We start from the raw sequence: 21,656 nt of genomic DNA, 5'->3' as shown, positions 1-21,656 counted from the left end.
TCTCGGCTCACTGCAAGCTCCGCCTCCCAGGTTCACGCCATTCTCCTGCCTCAGCCTCTCCGAGTAGCTGGGACTACAGGCGCCTGCCACCACGCCCGGCTAATTTTTTTGTATTTTTAGTAGAGACGGGGTTTCACCATGGTCTCGATCTCCTGACCTCGTGATCCGCCCGCCTCGGCCTCCCAAAGTGCTGGGATTACAAGCGTGAGCCACCAGGCCCGGCCTGCAACATTCTTAAAGAAAAGAATTTTCAACCCAGAATTTCATATCCAGCCAAATTAGGCTTCATAAGTGAAGGAGAAATAAAATACTTTACAGACAAGCAAATGCTGAGAGATTTTGTCCCCACCAGGCCTGCCCTAAAAGAGCTCCTGAAGGAAGCACTAAACATGGAAAGGAACAACTGGTACCAGCCACTGCAAAAACATGCCAAACTGTAAAGACCATCAAGGCTAGGAAGAAACTGCATCAACTAACGAGCAAAATAACCAGCTAACATCATAATGACAGGATCAAATTCACACATAACAACACTAACCTTAAATGTAAATGGGCTAAATGCTCCAATTAAAAGGCACAGACTGGCAAATTGGATAAAGAGTCAAGACCCATCAGTGTGCTGTATTCAGGAAACCCATCTCACTTGCAGAGACACACATAGGCTCAAAATAAAGGGATGGAGGAAGATCTACCAAGCAAATGGAAAGCAAAAAAAGGCAGGGTTGCAATCCTAGTCTCAGATAAAACAGACTTTAAACCAACAAAGATCAAAAGAGACAAAGAAGGCCATTACATAATGGTAAAGGGATCAATTCAACAAGAAGAACTAACTATCCTAAATATATATGCACCCAATACAGGAGCACCCAGATTCGTAAAGCAAGTCCTTAGTGACCTACAAAAAGACTTAGACTCCCACACAGTAATAATGGGAGAATTTAACACCCCACTGTCCACATTAGACAGATCAACGGGACAGAAAGTTAACAAGGATATCCAGGAATTGAACTCAGCTCTGCACCAAGCGGACCTAATAGACATCTACAGAACTCTCCACCCCATATCAACAGAATATACATTCTTTTCAGCACCACACCACACCTATTCCAAAATTGACCACATAGTTGGAAGTAAAGCACGCCTCAGCAAATGTAAAAGAACAGAAATTATAACAAACTGTCTCTCAGACCACAGTGCAATCAAACTAGAACTCAGGATTAAGAAACTCACTCAAAACCGCTCAACTACATGGAAACTGAACAACCTGCTCCTGAATGACTACTGGGTACATAACAAAATGAAGGCAGAAATAAAGATGTTCTTTGAAACCAACAAGAACAAAGACACAACATACCAGAATCTCTGGGACACATTCAAAGCAGTGTGTAGAGGGAAATTTATAGCACTAAATGCCCACAAGAGAAAGCAGGAAAGATCTAAAATTGACACACTAACGTCACAGTTGAAAGAACTAGAGAAGCAAGAGCAAACACATTCAAAAGCTAGCAGAAGGCAAGAAATAACTAAGATCAGAGCAGAACTGAAGGAAATAGAGACACAAAAAACCCTTCAAAAAATCAATGAATCCAGAAGCTGGTTTTTTGAAAAGATCAACAAAATTGATAGACTGCTAGCAAGACTAATAAAGAAGAAAAGAGAGAAGAATCAAATAGACACAATAAAAAATGATAAAGGTGATATGACCACTGATCCCACAGAAATGCAAACTACCATCAGAGAATATTATAAACACTTCTACGCAAATGAACTAGAAAATCTAGAAGAAATGGATAAATTCCTAGACACATACACTCTCCCAGGACTAAACCAGGAAGAAGTTGAATCTCTGAATAGACCAATAACAGACTCTGAAATTGAGGCAATAATTAGTAGCTTACCAACCAAAAAAAGTCCAGGACCAGATGGATTGACAGCCGAATTCTACCAGAGGTACAAGGAGGAGCTGGTACCATTCCTTCTGAAACTATTCCAATCAATAGAAAAAGAGGGAATCCTCCCTAACTCATTTTATGAGGCCAGCATCATCCTGATACCAAAGCCTGGCAGAGACACAACAAAAAAAGAGAATGTTAGACCAATATCCTTGATGAACATTGATGCAAAAATCCTCAATAAAATACTGGCAAACCGAATCCAGCAGCACATCAAAAAGCTTATCCACCCTGATCAAGTGGGCTTCATCCCTGGGATGCAAGGCTGATTCAACATTCAAAAATCAATAAACATAATCCAGCATATAAACAGAACCAAAGACAAAAACCACATGATTATCTCAATAGATGCAGAAAAGGCCTTTGACAAAATTCAACAACCCTTCATGCTAAAAATTCTCAATAAATTGGGTACTGTTGGGATGTATCTCAAAATAATAAGAGCTATCTATGACAAACCCACAGCCAATATCATACTGAATGGACAAAAACTGGAAGCATTCCCTTTGAAAACTGGCACAAGACAGGGATGCCCTCTCTCACCACTCCTATTCAACATAGTGTTGGAAGTTCTGGCCAGGGCAATCGGGCAGGAGAAGGAAATAAAGGGCATTCAATTAGGAAAAGAGGAAGTCAAATTGTCCCTGTTTGCAGATGACATGATTGTATATCTAGAAAACCCCATCGTCTCAGCCCAAAATCTCCTTAAGCTGATAAGCAACTTCAGCAAAGTCTCAGGATACAAAATCAATGTACAAAAATTAGAAGCATACTAAAATAAAAATTATTTAGTATTACAGGTGCCCCCCCACCATGCCCGGGTAATTTTTGTATTTTTAGTACAGACGGGGTTTCACCATGTTGGCCAGGCTAGTCTCAAACTCCTGACCTTGTGATCTGCCTGGCTTGGCCTCCCAAAGTGCTGGGATTACAGGCTTGAGCCACCGTGCCCAGCCGACAGGCTTCTTTATCCCATAAATATCTCTAAATCCCATCATCAAGGAAGCAGATTTGAGAACTGTTCTCCCACCTCTGCACTTGGCAGCCTTGTAAATACATGCCTTCTCTGCTGCAAGACTCATCATCTCAGTGATTGGCATACGGTGAGATGGACAGAACAGGCCTGGTTCTATATCAATAGTGTGAAGGAATTGTTTCATTTTATAGCAGTATTGTCAGCTTCCTGAGGAAACTTTACTAACATGGATAGTGAGAGTAACTAATTTAGGGGAAATATCTTTGGTTTTAAATAATGCAGAGTGGAAGAACATGTTTGGGTTGATGTAGGACCTACAGCTCACTCTTGAACAATTGCAGATAGGTATGTATCATCCACACACACAAGAGTTTATTCCTGAAGGAACAGCCAGCCTGGGAGGGTGGATAAAAGCTACTCTAAAGTCTGTCTACTTAGCAGAGGGACTGCCTGACTCCCCTTATAAATGCCAAGTGGGGCTCCCCAGATAAACAGCTTAATATGCTTCCCATGCAAGCCATGTGGAACTGGCATTATGATGATAGGAATATTTACCTACTGAATATGTTTATTACCCAGGTCATGGTAAATGTCTTGGTTTGGGGAACCCCATTTTCTTGGGCACCTTATGTAAACTTACTGCTGCAAAATTGAGCTATAGTTAGTCTTACCATATTTGCTTCCTATTATGGGCCTTTCAGATGCTAATAAAACCATTAGGTTAATTAATAAGATAATGATGAAAGGTACAGGGGAGAGTCAAATAGCTCCTTCCAGGAAGGTAGAAATTTTTAAATGGTTATAAAGAAATAAGACAAATCAAGAAAACATGGATAGGAATGAAACTAAGAGGAAAAAGAAAAGGGGGAAATCATGATACTCATCCCAGCATGGTGGAAATCTTTAGATGGCTATTAGATGGAAATTAGATGAATAAAATAAAAACTGATGGGATTAAAACGAAGGTCTGAATATAACACTATTGAAGGTTGGGTGGACCAAAGGAAGTTCCTGTTGATCCCCCAACATTAAAGGGCCTTAAGCTAAGTTGCTGTAGTTTCTGAAGTTTGGATAAATTTTAAAAGCCAGAAGGTAAAGATACTATGAGAAACCCCACCTGGAATGCCTAGAGTGATGGTTAGACACGTTAATCAAGGTAGCGCTTGGAAAAAAAGCCAAAGTCTCCTGGCCTGAACCCTGGGTGGAAACCTGAAGACATTTGCACAAGAAAGGGTAAAATGGTCTGGAGAGAAGAGTCCTGGGACTAGAACATAAAGTAAAATTGATGGGACTATGAAAGTTGGAATGTTAAACATGCTTTTTTTTTTTTTTTTTTTTTAAGTTATACTACCAATAAACTGAGTTCTTTCTCTACTTTGTATTAGTCACAAAAAAAAAGAACACCCAATTTGGAAAAAAAAAAAAAGGCAAGCAGGTTTTATTTCTGACCAGAAATGGAGAATGAGTAAGCTCTTGCTCTAAATGCCTCTTCTCCCTGAACATAGAAGGCATGGAGTTTTTAAGAACTGAGCGGCCGGGCACGGTGGCTCATGCCTTTAATCCCAGCACTTTGGGAGGCCGAGACGGGTGGATCACCTGAGGTTGAGAGTTCGAGACCAGCCTGACCAACATGGTGAAACCCCGTCTCTACTAAAAATACAAAATTAGCCGGGCGTGGTGGCACATGCCTGTAATCCCAGCTACTTAGGAGGCTGAAGCAGGAGAATTGCTTGAACCTGGGAGGTGGGGGTTGCGGTGAGCCGAGATCATGCCATGGCACTCCAGCCTGGACAACAAGAGTGAAACTCTGTCTCAAAAAAAAAGAACTGAGCAAGGGTGTGAGAGGACTGTTAGCATGTACAAAGTGGGACTCCAGATGCACAAGCTCTGTTCATAAACATGCATCTTCATAAAACCAATGCATGCAAAATGGCAGTGATTATATTTGGGGGTAGGAAATTTTAGTGTTGTAATGATATGTTAATGACCTAAAGGCAACTAGGGGTCATCTATTCCAGTTGCACCAGTTTGTGAGTCTTATTTTTTTCTGGAACCAGTCAGAACAATCTCTGTCCTAACCACAGAATAGAAGACAGCCACAGTGAAGAATCCTCACTGCTCCCTTGTCAACTCGACACCAGACACTGAAGCCTAACCCACTCCAAACCACAAAAAAAGGTGATTCTGTGTTTCCTGGACTGGGGTGGCATCAGCAGCCTCAAAACATTATGCTGGCACTACCTGGTCCTGGTTTTCAATCCATGGGACACCTGAGAGAAGGCAGGTGGACAAGACACATCCACAGGTGCCTCCAAGAAGTTTTCCGTGACTCTGGAGGTGAAAACTTGCAGGGACCAACAGAACAGTAGGCTGGCCAGATACCCACATCAGCTAGCCAGCCATGGAGCTTGAATAAAATAAAATGCAAAGCAGTCTAACAGGCATGTTTAGTTCTACTACATGTGGACATAAGGAGATATTAGATTGTCTGGGATGATGGGTTTTTTGGTTTGTTTGTTTTAGAGACAAAGTCTCACTGTCTCACAGGCGAAAATGGAGTGACATGATCATAACTCGCTGTAATCTTGACCTTATGGGATCAAGCCATCCTCCTGCCTCAGCCTCCCGTGTAGCTGGGACTACACATGTCACCACTACAGCCTATAATTCATTTTTATTTTTATTTTTTTGGAAAAGACAGGGTCTCGATGTCGTGACCAGGGCAGTCTCGATCTCTTGGCCTCCCAATGTTTTGGGATTACACGTGTGAGCCATCATGCCTACCAACTTTATGTGTGGGGTGGGAGGTATTTTCTTTTTCTTTAGAAAGATTGAGTCTTGTTATGTTACCCAGGCCACACTTGAACCCTTAGGCTCAAGTGATCCCCATACCTCAGTCTTCCGAGCAGCTGTTATGACAGGCACATGCCACCATGCCCAGCATGTCTGAGAAATAGTTAACTGAGAAAACAAAACTGCATATCTGTAGGCAAAGTCTAACTTTATTGTATTGTATTGTACTGTATTGTATTTTTTTGAGTTGGAGTTTCACTCTGTCACACAGGCTGGAGTGCAGTGGTGCAATCTCAGCTCACTGCAACCTCTGCCTCCTGAGTTTAATCAATTCTCTTGTCTCTGCCTCCCGAGTAGCTGGGACTACAGGCGCATGCCACCATGCCTGGCAAATTTTTTGTATTTTTAGCAGAGATGGGGTTTCACCATGTTAGCCAGGATGTCTCCATCTCCTGACCTCATGATCTGCCCACCTCGGGCTCCCAAAAACATTGGGCTGGGATTACAGGCGTGAGCCTCCACACCCGGCTATTATTATTATTATTATTATTATTATTATTATTATTTTTTTTTTTTTTTTGAGATGACGTCTTGCTCTGTCGTCCAGGCTGGAGTGCAGTGGCACAATCTCGGCTCACTGCAACCTCCACCTCCTGTATTCAAGCAATTCTCCTACCTCAGCCTCCTGAGTAGCTGGGATTATAGACACCTGCCACCACACCTGGCTAATTTTTGTATTTTTAGTAGAGATGGGGTTGCACCATGTTGGCTAGGCTGGTCTCGAACTCCTGACCTCAAGTAATCCACCTGCCCTGGCCTCCCAAAGTGCTGGGATTATAGGCATGAGCCACTGCGCCCAGCCTAGTTTAACTTTATTTTTGATGCAGGGTTTTTTTCAGTGCCTCTTTGCCAGCCAGAAACTTCTGTGGCTGAGAGGGGCCTCTGCTCATTTGTTCCTGTTGCCTCACTTTGATCCATGGCTACTGGGCTGGTCTGGCCCTGCTGCCACTTCCTGTTGCATGGGGTGGTCGCCTGGCACCAGCAGAGGACAGGGGGGCTGCAGCATTACAGCTTCTTTTGCACCCACTGTTTGGCAGGTCCCACCTTCTTGTCCCATGTCCAAGAAGAATGAGGTTACCTGGACAACTGAAGGGTGAGAAGGGTGGAGAAGAGTTTTTATTGAATGATGAAACAGCTCTCAGCAGAAAGTGAACCCCAAGTGGGTGGCCCCTACCTGAAGCAGACCTCCCCACTCGAAGGCAGGCAGTTCCCCAGCGTGGCAGAGTCCTGGGCTTGTATGGGTTCAGAATGGGGGAGTGTGTGCTGATTGGTTTGTGAATATGCAAAAAAGGTTAAAACAAAGGCACCACTCAAAGGTGGGCACAACAGTGTAAATAACCAATTAGGGAAGGGTAGGTATATGTAAAATAGGTGAAGGGTGGGGAACAGGGGAACGTGTGCCAGACAGGAAGAAAGATTCTCAATCTGGTCCGTGGATTTATCGTGGATTGTAGCTAGGCTTTAAACTGTCTTTGGCTTGAAGGTCTGGTTTCACTGGGAACCCACCCCTGTCTGCCTAGAATTTGTCTACCTCCTGCTGCTATCATTTTCACTAAGATGAACAACTTGTATAGGACTATAGTGGAACACACAACACAGAATAACAAACATGTGCAGACACGAGTATTATAGTGCAAACTTTAGCTTCTCTGTTTATGTTTACATTTCTGCCTACCTTGAATATCTGCTTTATTGTTTCCATCCATACTGGTATTGCTCAATACTCTCAAGAATGAAGACGAATCTCATTTTAGAGACAAAACTATCAGAGTGATCATCCTAATCATGTACTGATCTTAATTCCATCTCTCCTTAGATATCACTACTAAAACTTCTATGAAGCTTTAATTTTTTAAATGTTATTTATTTATTTATTTTTACCATCCACTAATGTTGCAACAGCTCTATTTCTTTTTTCTTTCTTTTTTTTCTTTTTCTTTTCTTTTTTTTTTTTTTTTTTGAGACAGAGTTTTTCTCTTGCTGCCCAGGCTGGAGTGCAATGACGCGATCTTGGCTCACTGCAACCTCCGCCTCCTGGATTCAAGCAATTCTCCTACCTCAGCCTCCTGAGTAGCTGGGACTACAGGCATGCGCCACCATGCCTGGCTAATTTTTGTATTTTTAGTAGAGACAGAGTTTCACCATGTTGGCCAGACTGGTCTCAAACTCTTGACCTCAAATGATCCACCCACCTCAGCCTCTCAAAGTGCTGGGATTATAGATGTGAGCCACCATGCCGGGTCTTTTTCTTTTTTTTTTGAGATGGAGTTTTGCTCTTGTTGCCCAGGCTGGAGTTCTATGGCACGATCTCGGCTCACCACAACCTCTGCCTCCCTGGTTCAAGTGATTCTCCTGCCTCAGCCTCCTGAGTAGCTGGGATTACAGGCATGCACCACCATACCCAGCTAATTTTGTATTTTAATCGAGATGGGGTTTCTCCATGTTGGTCAGGCTGATCTCGAACTCCTGACCTCAGGTGATCCACTCACCTTGGCCTCCCTAAGTGCTGGGATTACAGGTGTGAGCCACTGCACCTGGCCATTTTTAAAAATTATTATATTTACATAATTTTTTTTTTTTTGAGACAAGAGTCTGTCTCTGTCTTCCAGGCTGGAATACAGTGTCAGTATCTCGGCTCATTGCAACCTTCACCTCCCAGGTTCAAGTGATTCTCCTGTCTCAGCTGGGATTACAGGCACCTGCTACCTCGCCCGGCTAATTTTTGGATTTTTAGTAGAGATGGGGTTTCACCATGTTAGCCAGGCTGGTCTCAAACCCCTGACCTCAAGCGATCCTCCCACCTCAGCCTCCCAAAGTGCTAGGATTACAGGCCTGAGCCACAGCACCTGGCCAACATAATGATTCTTAAGAGGGTTTTGGAATTTACATTTTACAACTGTATTCCTAACATAACATTAATTTATTATGCAAAACACTCCTTGCCATGGAGACAGAAATAAAGAATAGCCACTTCCCAGCAATAACATGAACTCCTGGATTTAAGACACAACCAATATCAACAGGTGGAGAGCATCTTCTGCATACGTGCTCCACCTTTGAAAACTGCAGCCATTTATCACTACCAAAATAGCATTTCTTTCATTGGTCTTCTTGTAAGATTGATAAATCTTAGATAAATTAATCCAGAATTAATTGAATATAAGTTAGAATCTCAAGTGAGGGATACTAAGTGGATAAAAGTGTTGCTCAATGTACAGGACACTATGATTGATTTTACAGGCAGGGAGTTGTTTTCTGTGGGAATCACGGAGATGCAGCAGGTATTCTTGCTTTAGGGAACACAACATTTCTCCTTTATCTTCCTTGTCTTGTCCTATCTGGATTAGTTCTCTCCTGTCCCTGACAGACTGAGAAACCGACTCTAATACCTCAGAGTGCATTCATGTGAATTTATTTATTTATTTATTTATTATTTTATTTATTTATTTATTTTTTTTGAGACGGAGTCTCGCTCTGTCGCCCAGGCTGGAGTGCAGTGGCGCAATCTCGGCTCACTGCAAGCTCCACCTCCCGGGTTCTCGCCATTCTCCTACCTCAGCCTCCCGAGTAGCTGGGACTACAGGCGCCCGCCACTGCGCCCAGCTAATTTTGTTTGTATTTTTGGTAGAGACAGGGTTTCACCGTGGTCTCGATCCCCTGACCTCGTGATCCACCCACCTCAGCCTCCCAAAGTGTGAATTTATAACACAATAATATTTATCAGCCTCTGCTCCCAGTACTGTGATTTTGCGACTGAAAGACTGTTCAAAACGTTATGATAATTTGGATTTTTAGTCTTTGGGGGCATCCTAAATAATAAGTTAAGCATCGGAGAGTTCGAATTCCCCAAAATCTAAAATAATATTTTTTCAAATACTTGAGTGATCAGTTACAGACACTAATCTCCAAAACTCTTAATACGGGTTCTAAGGCTAGGTGAGACTATGCTCTACCCTAGAAGGACGCGCACATTAAGGACAGACCGCTGAGATGGAGCTGGGCCTTTCTTGCAAGTAAGTGAGCATGATGGTAGGGTATACCTGACAGCATAGTTTGACAGGGGACATAGACTTTCAAGGAGAGAATAGACATGAAATAGATACATGCAGAAGTATAGTCAAATTGAGGGAAGATGACACTCAGGCCAGAGTGGTTGTTTATTCACCACTCTGGGCAATCAAGCGCCTCTGAGAAGCGCCTTCTTTACCGCCTTGGAACCGTCTTGGAACCTGAGGAAACTACATAACCCAGAAATCTCTGCATCGGATGACAGCGCGTCAGAGCCAATGAAGGCTCAAAATAAAGGCGTTTCCGCGGAAACAGTATAAAGGTGGGACTTCCGGCGTCCTCTACTAGTGGCCATTTTGATTGGGGTTGGGTGTATTTTCCAGTGAGAAACCGCGGAGTGCTGGGTCGTGTAGAAGTGACTGAACCCAGAAGGTGGAGACGAGACGTTGTCCCGACTGCACAGAGGCTGCTCTGCAGTTCCTTAAAGGCGCTAGGCGTGACCCGCGCCAAGGCCGGGATCGGGACCACCGTGCCCGGGTACCTGCCCTGCTCGCCCCCTCCTTTCGACCCCGCTTTCCCCACCCAGTCGGATGGCTGCGGCCGCGTTGAGGCCCCCGGCTCAGGTAATTGTGGCGTTTTCCGTGCCCTCAGGTCACCTCATCTTTACCTAAGTCCAAAAGCAGAGAGGAAGCGGCGCCTGCTCAAGGCTCTACAGCCTGAACCCGGCGTCGGGACACTGAGGCGCTCGCTATGGGCCCCCGTTTTTGACACCCGCGGGATGCGCTCAGGAGAGCTACAGGCACAGGGACCGGTGCAGGCAAAGGCGTGGAGATGAACTGAGCCGAGAGGATCGTAACCTAGGGTCCACAGGCACCTGTCGGGAGCAAAGTGTGAGGCAGAGCTCCTCCTGGAAGAGCAGGCTGAGGACTGTGTATTCACCCTGAGAACGCTAGAAGCCATGGACAGCTTCCAACAAAGGAAGGACAAGATCAATGTCCAGGTTTTAAAGGTTTCCCAAAGTCCAGTCAAAAAAGAACCCAGGGGATGACTTTCGGGCCCTGGGAGGTTGAATTCTTGTTCAACCTCTACAGATCACGTAGGTGCTAAGAGATGACATTTTGTACTGAGGCGCTCAGTTCAGACACCAAACCCGCGTTTACCTGGTTACAGGGCCAAGAAAGAGTTCAGGGAGGCCTGAGCTTATCAAATCTCATCAGGGACACATTCTTGTAGCTTGTGCCTCTCTTCTCAGGAACTGCTGGCTGCAGAAGCACTTGCAGAACCTCCGCAGGGAAGCGGAGGGTGTTACTTCCTCACTGGCCCCACATGCTCTTTAGATTGGGATGTCCTGGGACTCTTAGGTACCTTTTTTTTTTTTTTTAAGTTTTTTGATCTGGGAACCGTGGAGGAAGCTTAAACCCAGGATCCTAAGTCTGTGACACAGGATATATGGAGGTATTACCATTTCTATCAACCAATATAAACGTACTTGGAAGATTAACGCAGGAGTTAGTACCAGGATGTGAAATGCTTAGAGGTGAAACTGACCAGAGGGAAGAGGTGATGTTGCCACAGTTTCATCTGGCTGTAGTCTCCTCTGGCTCTATAGTGGAGAACAGACTGTGGGGTTGAGAGAGGAGGAAATAAGATGAGAGTTGAGGCTTTTGCCATAATCCAAGTGAGGGTTAACAGACTAAGATTCATGGCTAAGGAGATGTGGCTGGATTCAAAGTTGATATTTTGTAACAAGCATCTAGGTTTCCTAATATGCAAAGTAAGGGCATGAAGAGAGCAATCAGGAGCCCGAGGTTTTTGGTCTTAGCAGCTGTAGCTATGGAAGCTGCATCAGCTGAGATGAGCATGTTGGTAGTAAACATAATTAGAATATTATGCAGATATCAAGATGACTGTTTTGGCCATATGAAGAGTCAGAGACGAATAAGTGTAGGCATCAAATAGGTATGGACATGCAGGTTGGGGTATCTGGAAAGGGATTGACACTGGAGACATCTAATATATGGTAGCTAATGTGTATGCTATGGTGGGTGAGCCATGGGTCACATTAAGGAGAGCACACTTCAGATTCTGGTGGTAAATCTTTTAGGGGACTAGAAAGCAGTTGTTGAATGATGAGGACTGCATCTGTTGCTTGGGTCCCTGGGTAATGTTATTGGGCTTCCTGAACACTGGAGAGGTAGGTAAGTGACCATGATGGTAGGGTATACCTGTCAGCATAATTTGACAGGGGACATAGATTTTCAAGGAGAGAATAGACATGAAATAGATATATGCAGAAGTATAGTCAAATTGAGGGAAGATGACACTTAGGCCAGAGTGGTGCTTATTCACCACTCTGTGCAATCAAGATTTGAGATGACTTTGGTAGTGTGTCGGGGGTTTCATTATGCGTGCTGAATATGCTCAGGGAGAAATATGGTCATCTGTGACAGTAGGTCTTGGGCCTTAAATGGATTAAAAACAGGACTTTTTTTTTTTTTTTTTTTTTTTTTTTTTTTTTTTTTTTTTTTTTTTTTTTTTTTGAGAGTGAGTCTCGCTCTGTCACCCAGGCTGGTGTATTGGTATATAGTGGTGCAATCTCGGCTCACTACAACCTCCACCTCCCAGGTTCAAGTGATTCTCCTGCCTCAGCCTCCCGGTAGCTGAGAATACAGGTGCGTGCCACCATGCCCCACTAATTTTTTTTTGTGTTTTTAGTAGAGATGCGATTTCACCATATCAGCCAGGCTGGTCTCGAACTCCTGACCTCATGATCCACCCGCCTCAGCCTCCCAAAGTGCTAAGATTACAGGTGTGAGCCACCGTGCCCGTCCAGGACTGGTCTTTAAATGGCAATGGTATTAGGTGAATGGAAGTTGGTCCGTGTTGCTGAAGGGTAAGCCAGTGCAGCACAGAAGTGGAATAAGACCATGGATATCTGAAGTTACATGTGGTTTTGCGTGGCTGTGGAGTAATGCAAGGAGGCATTCATAGAATGTATTAGGGACTTCCACTGCTAATGGGAACCATGGTCATTTTGTGTTATTATTGGATCCTGTTTGAATATGTGAAGCATACTGGATGCTGTCAGCCATATTGTGGCATAAAGCCAAAAATGGAGGCCCAATATGATGTGTCACCTTGACATCTAGTGATATTGGTATGACCTCAAATGACCTGAGAATCAATTCCCTTCCCACTAGGCTCTTTCAGATAATAATCAGCATGGCCTAATAATCCTTTTATTAGAGAGACCAGGCAGAATTCCTGGTTATTATACTTTGTAGTGAGTTTCAATTGTATCCTTACCCACAGTGTTATTCAAACGAGCCAGTTGCATCCTCCTAAGGGATTCGGGGGTCATCACATGCTCTTCATTTTAAAAGCTTGCATATCATAGTTTCTGGTTGTGCACTCTTATCCATAGTGCAACCCCTATGTGGTCCTTCATGATGAGGGATGTCCTCTTCCAGACTTCGAGTGTATTTGATTTTTAAACATATTTATAGCACCTGTTTAGTGTTTGATGTCATGTGTTTGGTCATTAATATAACTGTAAGGTGAAAATCCCACCCTTACTGGTAGAAGGAAGAAGAGGGTATAAACATACTTTAACTTATGGGGAGGCAGAGGCCAATGTGGGAGGCAGTTTGGTGGGGGTGGCCATGGGCATGTGTCTGTGCAGTCTAAAGAATGATGTGTATTTTGGCCTAGCACAGTGGCTCATGCCTATAATCCCAGTACATTGGGAGGCTGAGGTGGGTGAATCACTTGAGCTCAGGATTTCGAGACCAACCTGGGCAACATAGTGAAACCTTCTCTCTACCAAAAATGCAAAAAAAAAAAAAAATTAGCCAGCACGGTGGCATGCACCTGTAGTCCCATCTACTCGGGAGGCTAAGGCCAAAGAATTACTCGAGCCCAGTAGACAGAGGTTGCAGTGAGCTGAGATTACGTCATTGCACTCCAGCCTGGGCAACAGGAGTGAAACCCTGTCTCAAAAAAAAAAAAAGAAAAGAAAAAGGAATGATGGGTATTTAGAGAAGGAGTATGTCTGATAGACTGAGGATGCTGCATTGGGATTTACATGACTTCATCTCTACCAGGGGCATTGGCTATCAGGAGGTATGGACCGCTTTATATCAGCACCAAAACATAGAAACCTATTGGTTCACCCACTTCCTGTTGCTGATGGCTGTACACCATGGCCAGTGAGCCCATGAGAAGATAGTGACACCAGTGGTGAGAAGATAGTGACACCAGTGGGCCTAGTTTCTTCTTGTAGTTTAGGACCTTGGGAGGAGGAAGGGCAAGGGTGGATAAGTGGATGAGCATATGGAGTGTTTGTGGTTTCATCTGTCGTCATCATCATGGCAGGGCACTGTGACCTTTGAAGATGTGGCTGTGAACTTTTCCCAGGAGGAATGGAGTCTCCTTAGTGAGGCTCAGAGATGCCTTTATCATGACGTGATGCTGGAAAACCTGACACTTATATCTTCTCTAGGTAAGGCACTCACACTCTTCTCTGTGACCTCAGCTAGTGTCTGTCCTCCCCATCTTTTTCCCGATGGCAAGACTGTTTTCCTCACTTCAGGAACCTGGGCACAGGTTCCTCTGTTAGTTGCCTAGGTAGGTTCTGTGGTAGGTAGAACTAGGTGTGTGCACTGCCCTCTCTTCTCCTTGAGCAGCCCCAACACCTGCTTTTCTGCAAGCTCCCAGAGAAGGAGCTTTGCAGGCACCATAATGCACCCCACCTTGCTTGCCCTCTGGCTGTTGAGTAATTTTTCCGGATCCGAGACTGGTATGCACAGGTTCTGCTTCCTTGCTCTAGATGACATTTATTCATGACTGCCTGTGCTAGGCATTCCTCCCATCACTGATGTTCTCAATACTTACATGCACCATAGGCTGTCTTTGCAAGACCCTCCTTATAAATTATCTTGTTTGTTTTGTTTTGTTCTGTTTTGTTTTCAGAGACAAAGTCTTACTCTGCCACCCAGGCTGGAGTGCAGTGATGCAATCATACCTCACTGTAGCCTCAATCTCCCAGGCTCAAGCAATCCTCCTTCCTCAGCCTCTGGAGTAACTTGGACTAGAGGCTTCTGCCACCACATCCCACTAATTTTTATTTTTATTTTTAATAGAGATGAGGTCTGGCTATATTGCCCAGGCTGGTCTCTGACTCCGGACATCATGTGATCCTCCCACCTCGTCCTCCCAAAGTGCTGGGATTACAAGCATGAGCCAGTATGCCCTGACCTTTTTTTTTTTTTTTTTTTCAGACAGGGTTTCACTGTCATCTAGGCTGCAGTCTACTGATGCAATCATGGTTCACTTCATTCTCAACCTTCTGGGCTCAAGTAATCCTCCCACCTGACTCCTAAGTAGCTGGGACTACAGGAGCATGCCACCCTGCCAAACTAATTTTTGTTCATTTGTATTTTTGGTTTTTTTTTTTTTTTTTTTTTTTTTGAGACAGAGTCTTGCTCTGTCACCCAGGCTGGAGTGCAGTGGCGCGATCTCGGCTCACTGCAACCTCTGCCTCCCGGGTTCACACCATTCTTCTGCCTCAGCCTCCTGAGTAGCTGGGACCACAGGTGCATGCTGCCACACCTGGCTAATTTATTTGTATTTTTAGCAGAGATGGGGTTTCACCGTGTTAGCCAGGATGGTCTTGATCTCCTGACCTCGTGATCCACCCGCCTTGGGCTCCCGAAGTGCTGGGATTACAGGCATGAGCCACCGCGCCCGGCCTCCTTTGTTTGTTTTGTAGAGATGGTGTCTCATTATGTTATCCAGCTTGGTCTTGAACTCCTAGGGTCAAGTAGTCTTCCCAGTTTGGCCTCCCACAGTGCTGGGATTATAGGTGTGAGCCACTGCACCTGGCCAAAAATTATCTTTGTAGTATTTAGTTTTCTTTCCTATGGGCTATCATGTGCTGATTTTTTCTGAACTATTGGTTGACTGTTCTTCTCTCTTGTCTTTCTCTTATTCTTTATGTCATCCATGTCCCATGTAAATTCCATGTATATCTTTGCAATGGGACTGAGAGTTCTCAGTGATCCAGAAGTTGCAGCTAAACCCGGGCTCAGCATGATGGGCCCAGAGGGAGGCCACCTCTGAGGAGTAACACCCTGGAGGAAGACATAACATTAGGGATTTAGGAAAGTCATACTAGAAGCTCTCCGATTTCACAAGTATTTACCTGGCAACATGACGAGCCATATGCTGTTTCTGTCTTCCCCATTCTTGAGAGTTTCAGACTTCACCGTTATATACCCTGTCACTTCTACTCTGATGCCAGCCCAGGACTAATCTTCACATCTCTGGATCCCACCTGTCACCCATTATTCTCACATTTCCATCTGCAGTGGACTCCAATACTGGCATATCAGTTTTGTATTAGGAAGTGTGTACACATTGCTAAGCCATACCTGACCAACAGCTACTTTGTTGTACTCGTATTTTCTTGTGACACACAAACAAGTGTATCTAACAGAGGTATTACTCCGTGGAAATAATTGCAGAAACAGAATGTTGCCTTTAGGTTGAAGATAAGTTCTTCTTCATATTACTGGGTTAGAATGATTACAGAATGTAGGGGGCCACATGATCTGAAGGAACCAACAATACATGCACTACAGGAAGCAGAGGCAATTCCTTCCTGTGCAAACATCTAAAGGACCTTCATAAAGCATGTGGGTGCTATATAAAAGGATATGTCTAGGCCCAAGTAAATATAAGTACAACCAAGCAGCTGTTGATCAGGTATGGCTTAGTAATACTTCCCTTCAGAAGTACATTGCATTTTACCAGCATTTTATTTCTTTTAGGTTGTTGGTATGGAGCAAAAGACGAGACACCTTCTAAGCAGACCCTTTCTATACAACAGGAGTCCCCACTTAGGACACGTCAGACAGGTGTATGTACCAAGAAGGTCCACCTCTGGGGAATGTGTGGCCCTCTCCTGGGAGATATCTTACACCAGGGAACACAACACAATCAGAAATTGAATGGGTTTGGGGCATGTGAAAAAAAATTGGATGACGATGCAAACCATCATCAAGACCAGAAGCAGCACATTGGAGAGAAATCGTACAGAAGCAATGCCAAGGGAACATCATTTGTAAAGAACTGTAAATTCCATGTGTCACATGAGCCATTTATCTTTCATGAGTTTGGGAAAGACTTTTTGTCCAGCTTGAGATTACTCCAACAAGAGGACATTCACACTTCAGGGAAGTCAAACTTTGAAACTAAGCATGGGATACCCCTTCAGGGTGGAAAAACTCATTACACCTGTGGAGAGTCCACAATACCCTTCAGCAACAAACACTCACTTGTCCTTCATCAGAGACTTCTCCCTAGAGAAGGACCTTATGTATGCAGCGATTCTGGGAAATTCACTAGCAAAAGTAATAGTTTCAATAATCATCAGGGAGTTCACACTGGAAAAAGACCTTATCAGTGTGGACAATGTGATGAATCATTTTGGTATAAGGCCCACCTCACTGAACACCAGAGAGTTCACACTGGAGAAAGACCTTATGAGTGTGGAGAATGTGATAAATCTTTTAGTCATAAGCACAGTCTTGTTGACCATCAGCGAGTTCACACTGGAGAAAGACCTTATGAATGTGATAAATGTGGGAAATCTTTTAGCCATAAGCGCAGCCTTGTTCACCACCAGCGAGTTCACACTGGAGAAAGACCTTATCAGTGTGGAGAATGTGGGAAATCGTTTAATCACAAGTGCAACCTCATTCAGCATCAGCGAGTTCACACTGGAGAAAGGCCTTTTGAGTGTACGGCATGTGGGAAGTTATTTAGGAGCAACTCCCACCTAAAGGAACACCAGAGAGTTCACACTGGAGAAAGACCCTATGAGTGTAAAGAATGTAGGAAGTCATTTAGGTACAAGTCACACCTCACTGAACACCAGAGAGTTCACACTGGAGAAAGGCCATATGAGTGTAGAGAATGTGGGAAATGTTTTCATCAAAAGGGCAGTCTCATTCAACATCAGCAGATCCACTCTGGAGAAAGGCCACATGAGTGTGGCGAATGTGGGAAATGTTTTCATCAAAAGGGTAGTCTCATTCGACATCAGCAAATTCACTCTGGAGAAAGGCCACATGAGTGTGGAGAATGTGGAAAGTGTTTTCGTCAAAAGGGAAACCTCATTAAACATCAACGAGTTCACACGGGAGAAAGATATCATGAATGTTGAAAATTTGGCAGATCTGTTGGTAAAAAGGGCACCCTCATTCAACATTCGTGAGATCACACTGGAAAGTGCTTATGAGTGTGCAGAATGTGCAAAATCATCTAGCCAAAAGGTTGGCCTCATTCAACAATAGCAAGATCACACTGGGGAAAGGCTTTGTGAGTGTAGATAATGTATGAAATCCTGTACATAGACGTTTTGCCTCACTAAATACCAGAGGGGTCACACTGGAGAAAGACCCTATAGTTATGGGGAATTTGGGAAATTACTTAACAAGAAGTCCCACCTCACTGAACGCTCCTGAGTTCACAGTTGAGAAAAGCCATATGACTGTAAGGAATTTGTGAAATTATTTGCCAGAAGAGCTGCACTACTATTCATCAGATAATTTACAATGGAGAAAGGCCACATAATAATTTCTCACATAATAAATGTGAGAAATCCTTTCCGTACAGCTCTGCGCTCCATGTTCATAAGAGTTCACACTGAACAAAGCCTTATGAGAGCAGCGAGTAGAATTTGTGGGAAAACTCTGGTCTCATTAAACACAGGAGAGTTCATGCTAGAGAAAGGCCTCAATAGTGTAGCAAATGTGGAAAGGCATTTACCAGAAGCTCTGCCCTGCAAGTTCACACTAGAGAAAGCCCTTAGTGAAGTAAATTTGGAAAATTGATTAGTCAAACCTCTATGCTCCTTCAAGATCAGAGGTCACACTGCATCAAGGCTTTATGGTGTGACAAATGTGGCACATTCTTTATCTAAATGTCTAACTTACATTATGCACGGACAAACTCCTGCTGTGGAAGTGCCTTTTGAGTGCAGAGCATTTGGTGAAGGCTTCACTCTTCTTTCATTGGATACCAGACTGTTGACAGGAGAAAAATAACATAGGTGTGTGGGAATATTACTTCTTGTCCAGTGTAACTGTGGGAGAGAGCCCTTATGAGGATGCCATCAACCTATATTGAATGTCATATGTCCAATAGCTGCATAAATTCCAGGTATATGGGAGCTGTATTGCATTTCTTATCCTGCGTATGTCCTTGCCAGATTTATTTCATTCTTAGGTCTCTGGCAAAAGCCATTTCACCTCTACCACTTGGCAGGTACCTACAGTGCATCACTCATGCACTCCATCATATTCCAGAAAAAAAGTTCAAGTTGTCTCCCATTCAGCAGTGGGATTTTTGAGTAGCCTCTGCACTCGTTCGTTTCTCATTTCTCTATGAGGAGTTGGGCCATGGACCTGACTCAGTTTTGGCCTAGAGCAGAAGCGTCCAATCTTTTGGCTTTCCTGGTCCACATTGGAAGAAGAATTGTCTTGTGCCACATATAAAATACATTAATGATAGCTGATGAACTTTTTAAAATCGCACAAAAACCCTCATAATGTTTTAAGAAAGTTTATGAATTTGTGTTGGGCTGCATTCAAAGCTGTCCTGAGATACATACGGCCCACAAGCTGCGGGTTGGACAAGCTTGGCCTAGAGATTTTTTCTGATTACTTGACAAGATGGGCTGTCTTTCCTAGGAATCTCATGATTCTCACGATTCTTAAAATGGACTTTTCCAGCCTCTAACTCACCAACCCAAGTACAAGCTGCCTCTCATTGTTCTAGTTTCTTCATGATGAAGTCCTTATTTAAGCTTCCTTCAATCTTGGGAATTGTATTGACTGTATTGTGTGAATTGTATATTCACTGCATTGTGTGGCTTGTATACAACATGGTTCTGGTACCATGAAAGTTTGTTGGGATTACTAAACTGTGTGACTCTTAGGGGACAATATGAAGGCAGAATATAGCTCTGCATTTGTGGCCTAGTTTGGATGGCTGCCTAAGGCCTCCAAATAAAGACTTCAGGGCTTTGTGATCTTTATTTTTAGACCAAATAGTGCAATAATATGTGTTTTCATAAATTAACCTGAGTAGGGGACAGTTTTAGTGACACACTTTGGTGCTTCTGAGAACAGCACAAAATTATTCTCTTGTTTATAAGGGATATTGCATTCTGCTCAGTACTGGTGAAGGAAATCTGTTCTCAAGTCCTACAGTGCGTTCATGTGTCCTGAAGTCCAGAATTCTGTAGGATAGTGTCCTACATTATAAGCCTGGAGGAAGAAATCATAATTCTTTAATTTTTATTTTTTTAGGGACATGATGTCACTCTGAAACTCAGGCTGGAATACACTGGCATGGTCATACCTCACTGCGGCCTCAAACTCCTGGGCTCAAGTGATCCTCCTGCCTCAGCCTCCCGAGTACCTGAGATTAGCCCAGGTAATTTAAGAATTTTTTATAGAGATAGGGTTGTGCTATTTTACCCTGACTGATGTTCAACTCCTGGCCTCAAGTAATCCTCTAGCATACGTCCTCGAAAGCACTAGGATTACAGGTATGAGCCACCATGCCCAGCCCACAAATAATTTTTATAGAATTAGCATTTCTAGGTAGTGAAGCAGACTGCAACAGAATAGTTGGGATATACTTTTTCTAAAAAGGCATCCACAATGATTCAGTCACTATGTCTGTGATGGACAAGCAGGTACAGAAATTTTCAGGACCTCCATAATTGAATCTAGTGTAGCTTAGGTCATTGTCAGAGTAAATCTAAAGGTTTTGTGGATTTCTGTAGCCTATCTGGGCTGCTTACCAAAAAGCCATCCCTGAATTAGTAGGAGGAAGAGGATGGGGAGAAAGGAAATCTCTTAGTCCAGTGATGTGGCCTTTGCAACCAGCCAGCATTCCAATTTAATCAGGTGGAAATGATCTTCCTGGCTCAGAAGTATTTGGTATCACACAGGCTAATTGCCCTCCTTAGGGCGTGATGAGAGTTAGGAGAGTCAATGTAGAATCACATAACCTATTTGTCAAAAATAATGCGTTAAATCCAGATAGTTCTTTCAAATTAAATTTTTAAAGCTGTAATAAGACTGGGCATGGTGACTCATGCCTGTTATCCCAACACTTTGGGAGTCCAGGGTGGGAGTATTGCTTGAGGTAAGGAGTTTGAGACTAGCCTGGGTCCCATAGTAAGACCCTGTCTCTTAAAAAATAAATACTATCTTTCTCTCTGGCCTCTCCATCCTGCAGACAATCACTGAATTGCAGTATTTGCTTAACAGTAGATTAGTGTCCATTTTCTGGGATTTTATATGACTGATGTAACATGTTTCCTCTTTTCATACCTGAGTACTCTCCTGAGTCCTATTTATTTCGATGTTCTTCTTTTTTCTTTATTATTATTTTTATTTCACATAGCAGGGATGCATATTTTGACATTCATCAATCATGATATATGAGTAGTTCATTCTTTTTATCTTAGAATATGACATGCTATGGAAATCACTGTATACGAATTCATCTGCTTATGGATATGTTATTGCTTCCTGCTTTTGTCTGTTAGGAATAAAACTGCTTGTTAAGCACATTTGAATGCAATTCTTCATATAGATAATGTTTCATTTCTCTTGTGTGAATGCCTTGGTGTGCAGTGCCCAACTCACATGGTAGGTGAATGTATACCCCTCTCCCAACCCCAGGCAGCACAGCTCACAGCTCCAACAGAGACTCCTTCCCTCCACTTGAGGAGAGGAGAGGGAAGAATAAAGAAAACTTTGTCTTGGGACTTGTTCCAGCTCAGC

General features: G+C 43.5%; 1 protein-coding gene across 6 annotated transcripts in view; it reads left to right on the top strand.

Annotated features, from left to right (window-relative positions):
• The window catches only part of ZNF776 (zinc finger protein 776), an 81,766-nt gene extending 60,313 nt beyond the window's left edge, over positions 1–21,453 (top strand). The window contains exons 2-5 of one of the 6 annotated variants that reach the window (XR_004031894.1): positions 10,173–10,412; positions 14,164–14,290; positions 16,620–18,904; positions 20,166–20,250. Coding sequence is in view for 2 of the 6 variants with exons in the window: in XM_003277239.3 (XP_003277287.1) it covers positions 10,380–10,412; positions 14,164–14,290; positions 16,620–18,016 (1,557 nt within the window). In the remaining 4 variants the exon portion in view is untranslated. Of the gene's footprint in view, positions 1–10,116; positions 10,413–12,610; positions 12,683–14,163; positions 14,291–16,619 lie in introns of those variants that run through there. The other 5 variants (XR_004031893.1, XR_004031892.1, XM_030819491.1 and 2 more) reach the window with 5 other exon arrangements.
• Positions 21,454–21,656: the final 203 nt, after the last annotated feature.

The sequence above is a fragment of the Nomascus leucogenys genome, chromosome 10 (assembly GCF_006542625.1).
Source record: "Nomascus leucogenys isolate Asia chromosome 10, Asia_NLE_v1, whole genome shotgun sequence".
Lineage (NCBI taxonomy): Eukaryota > Metazoa > Chordata > Mammalia > Primates > Hylobatidae > Nomascus > Nomascus leucogenys.
Note: the sequence above shows the minus strand (reverse complement) of the source record. Positions and strands in the feature narration are given on the sequence as shown.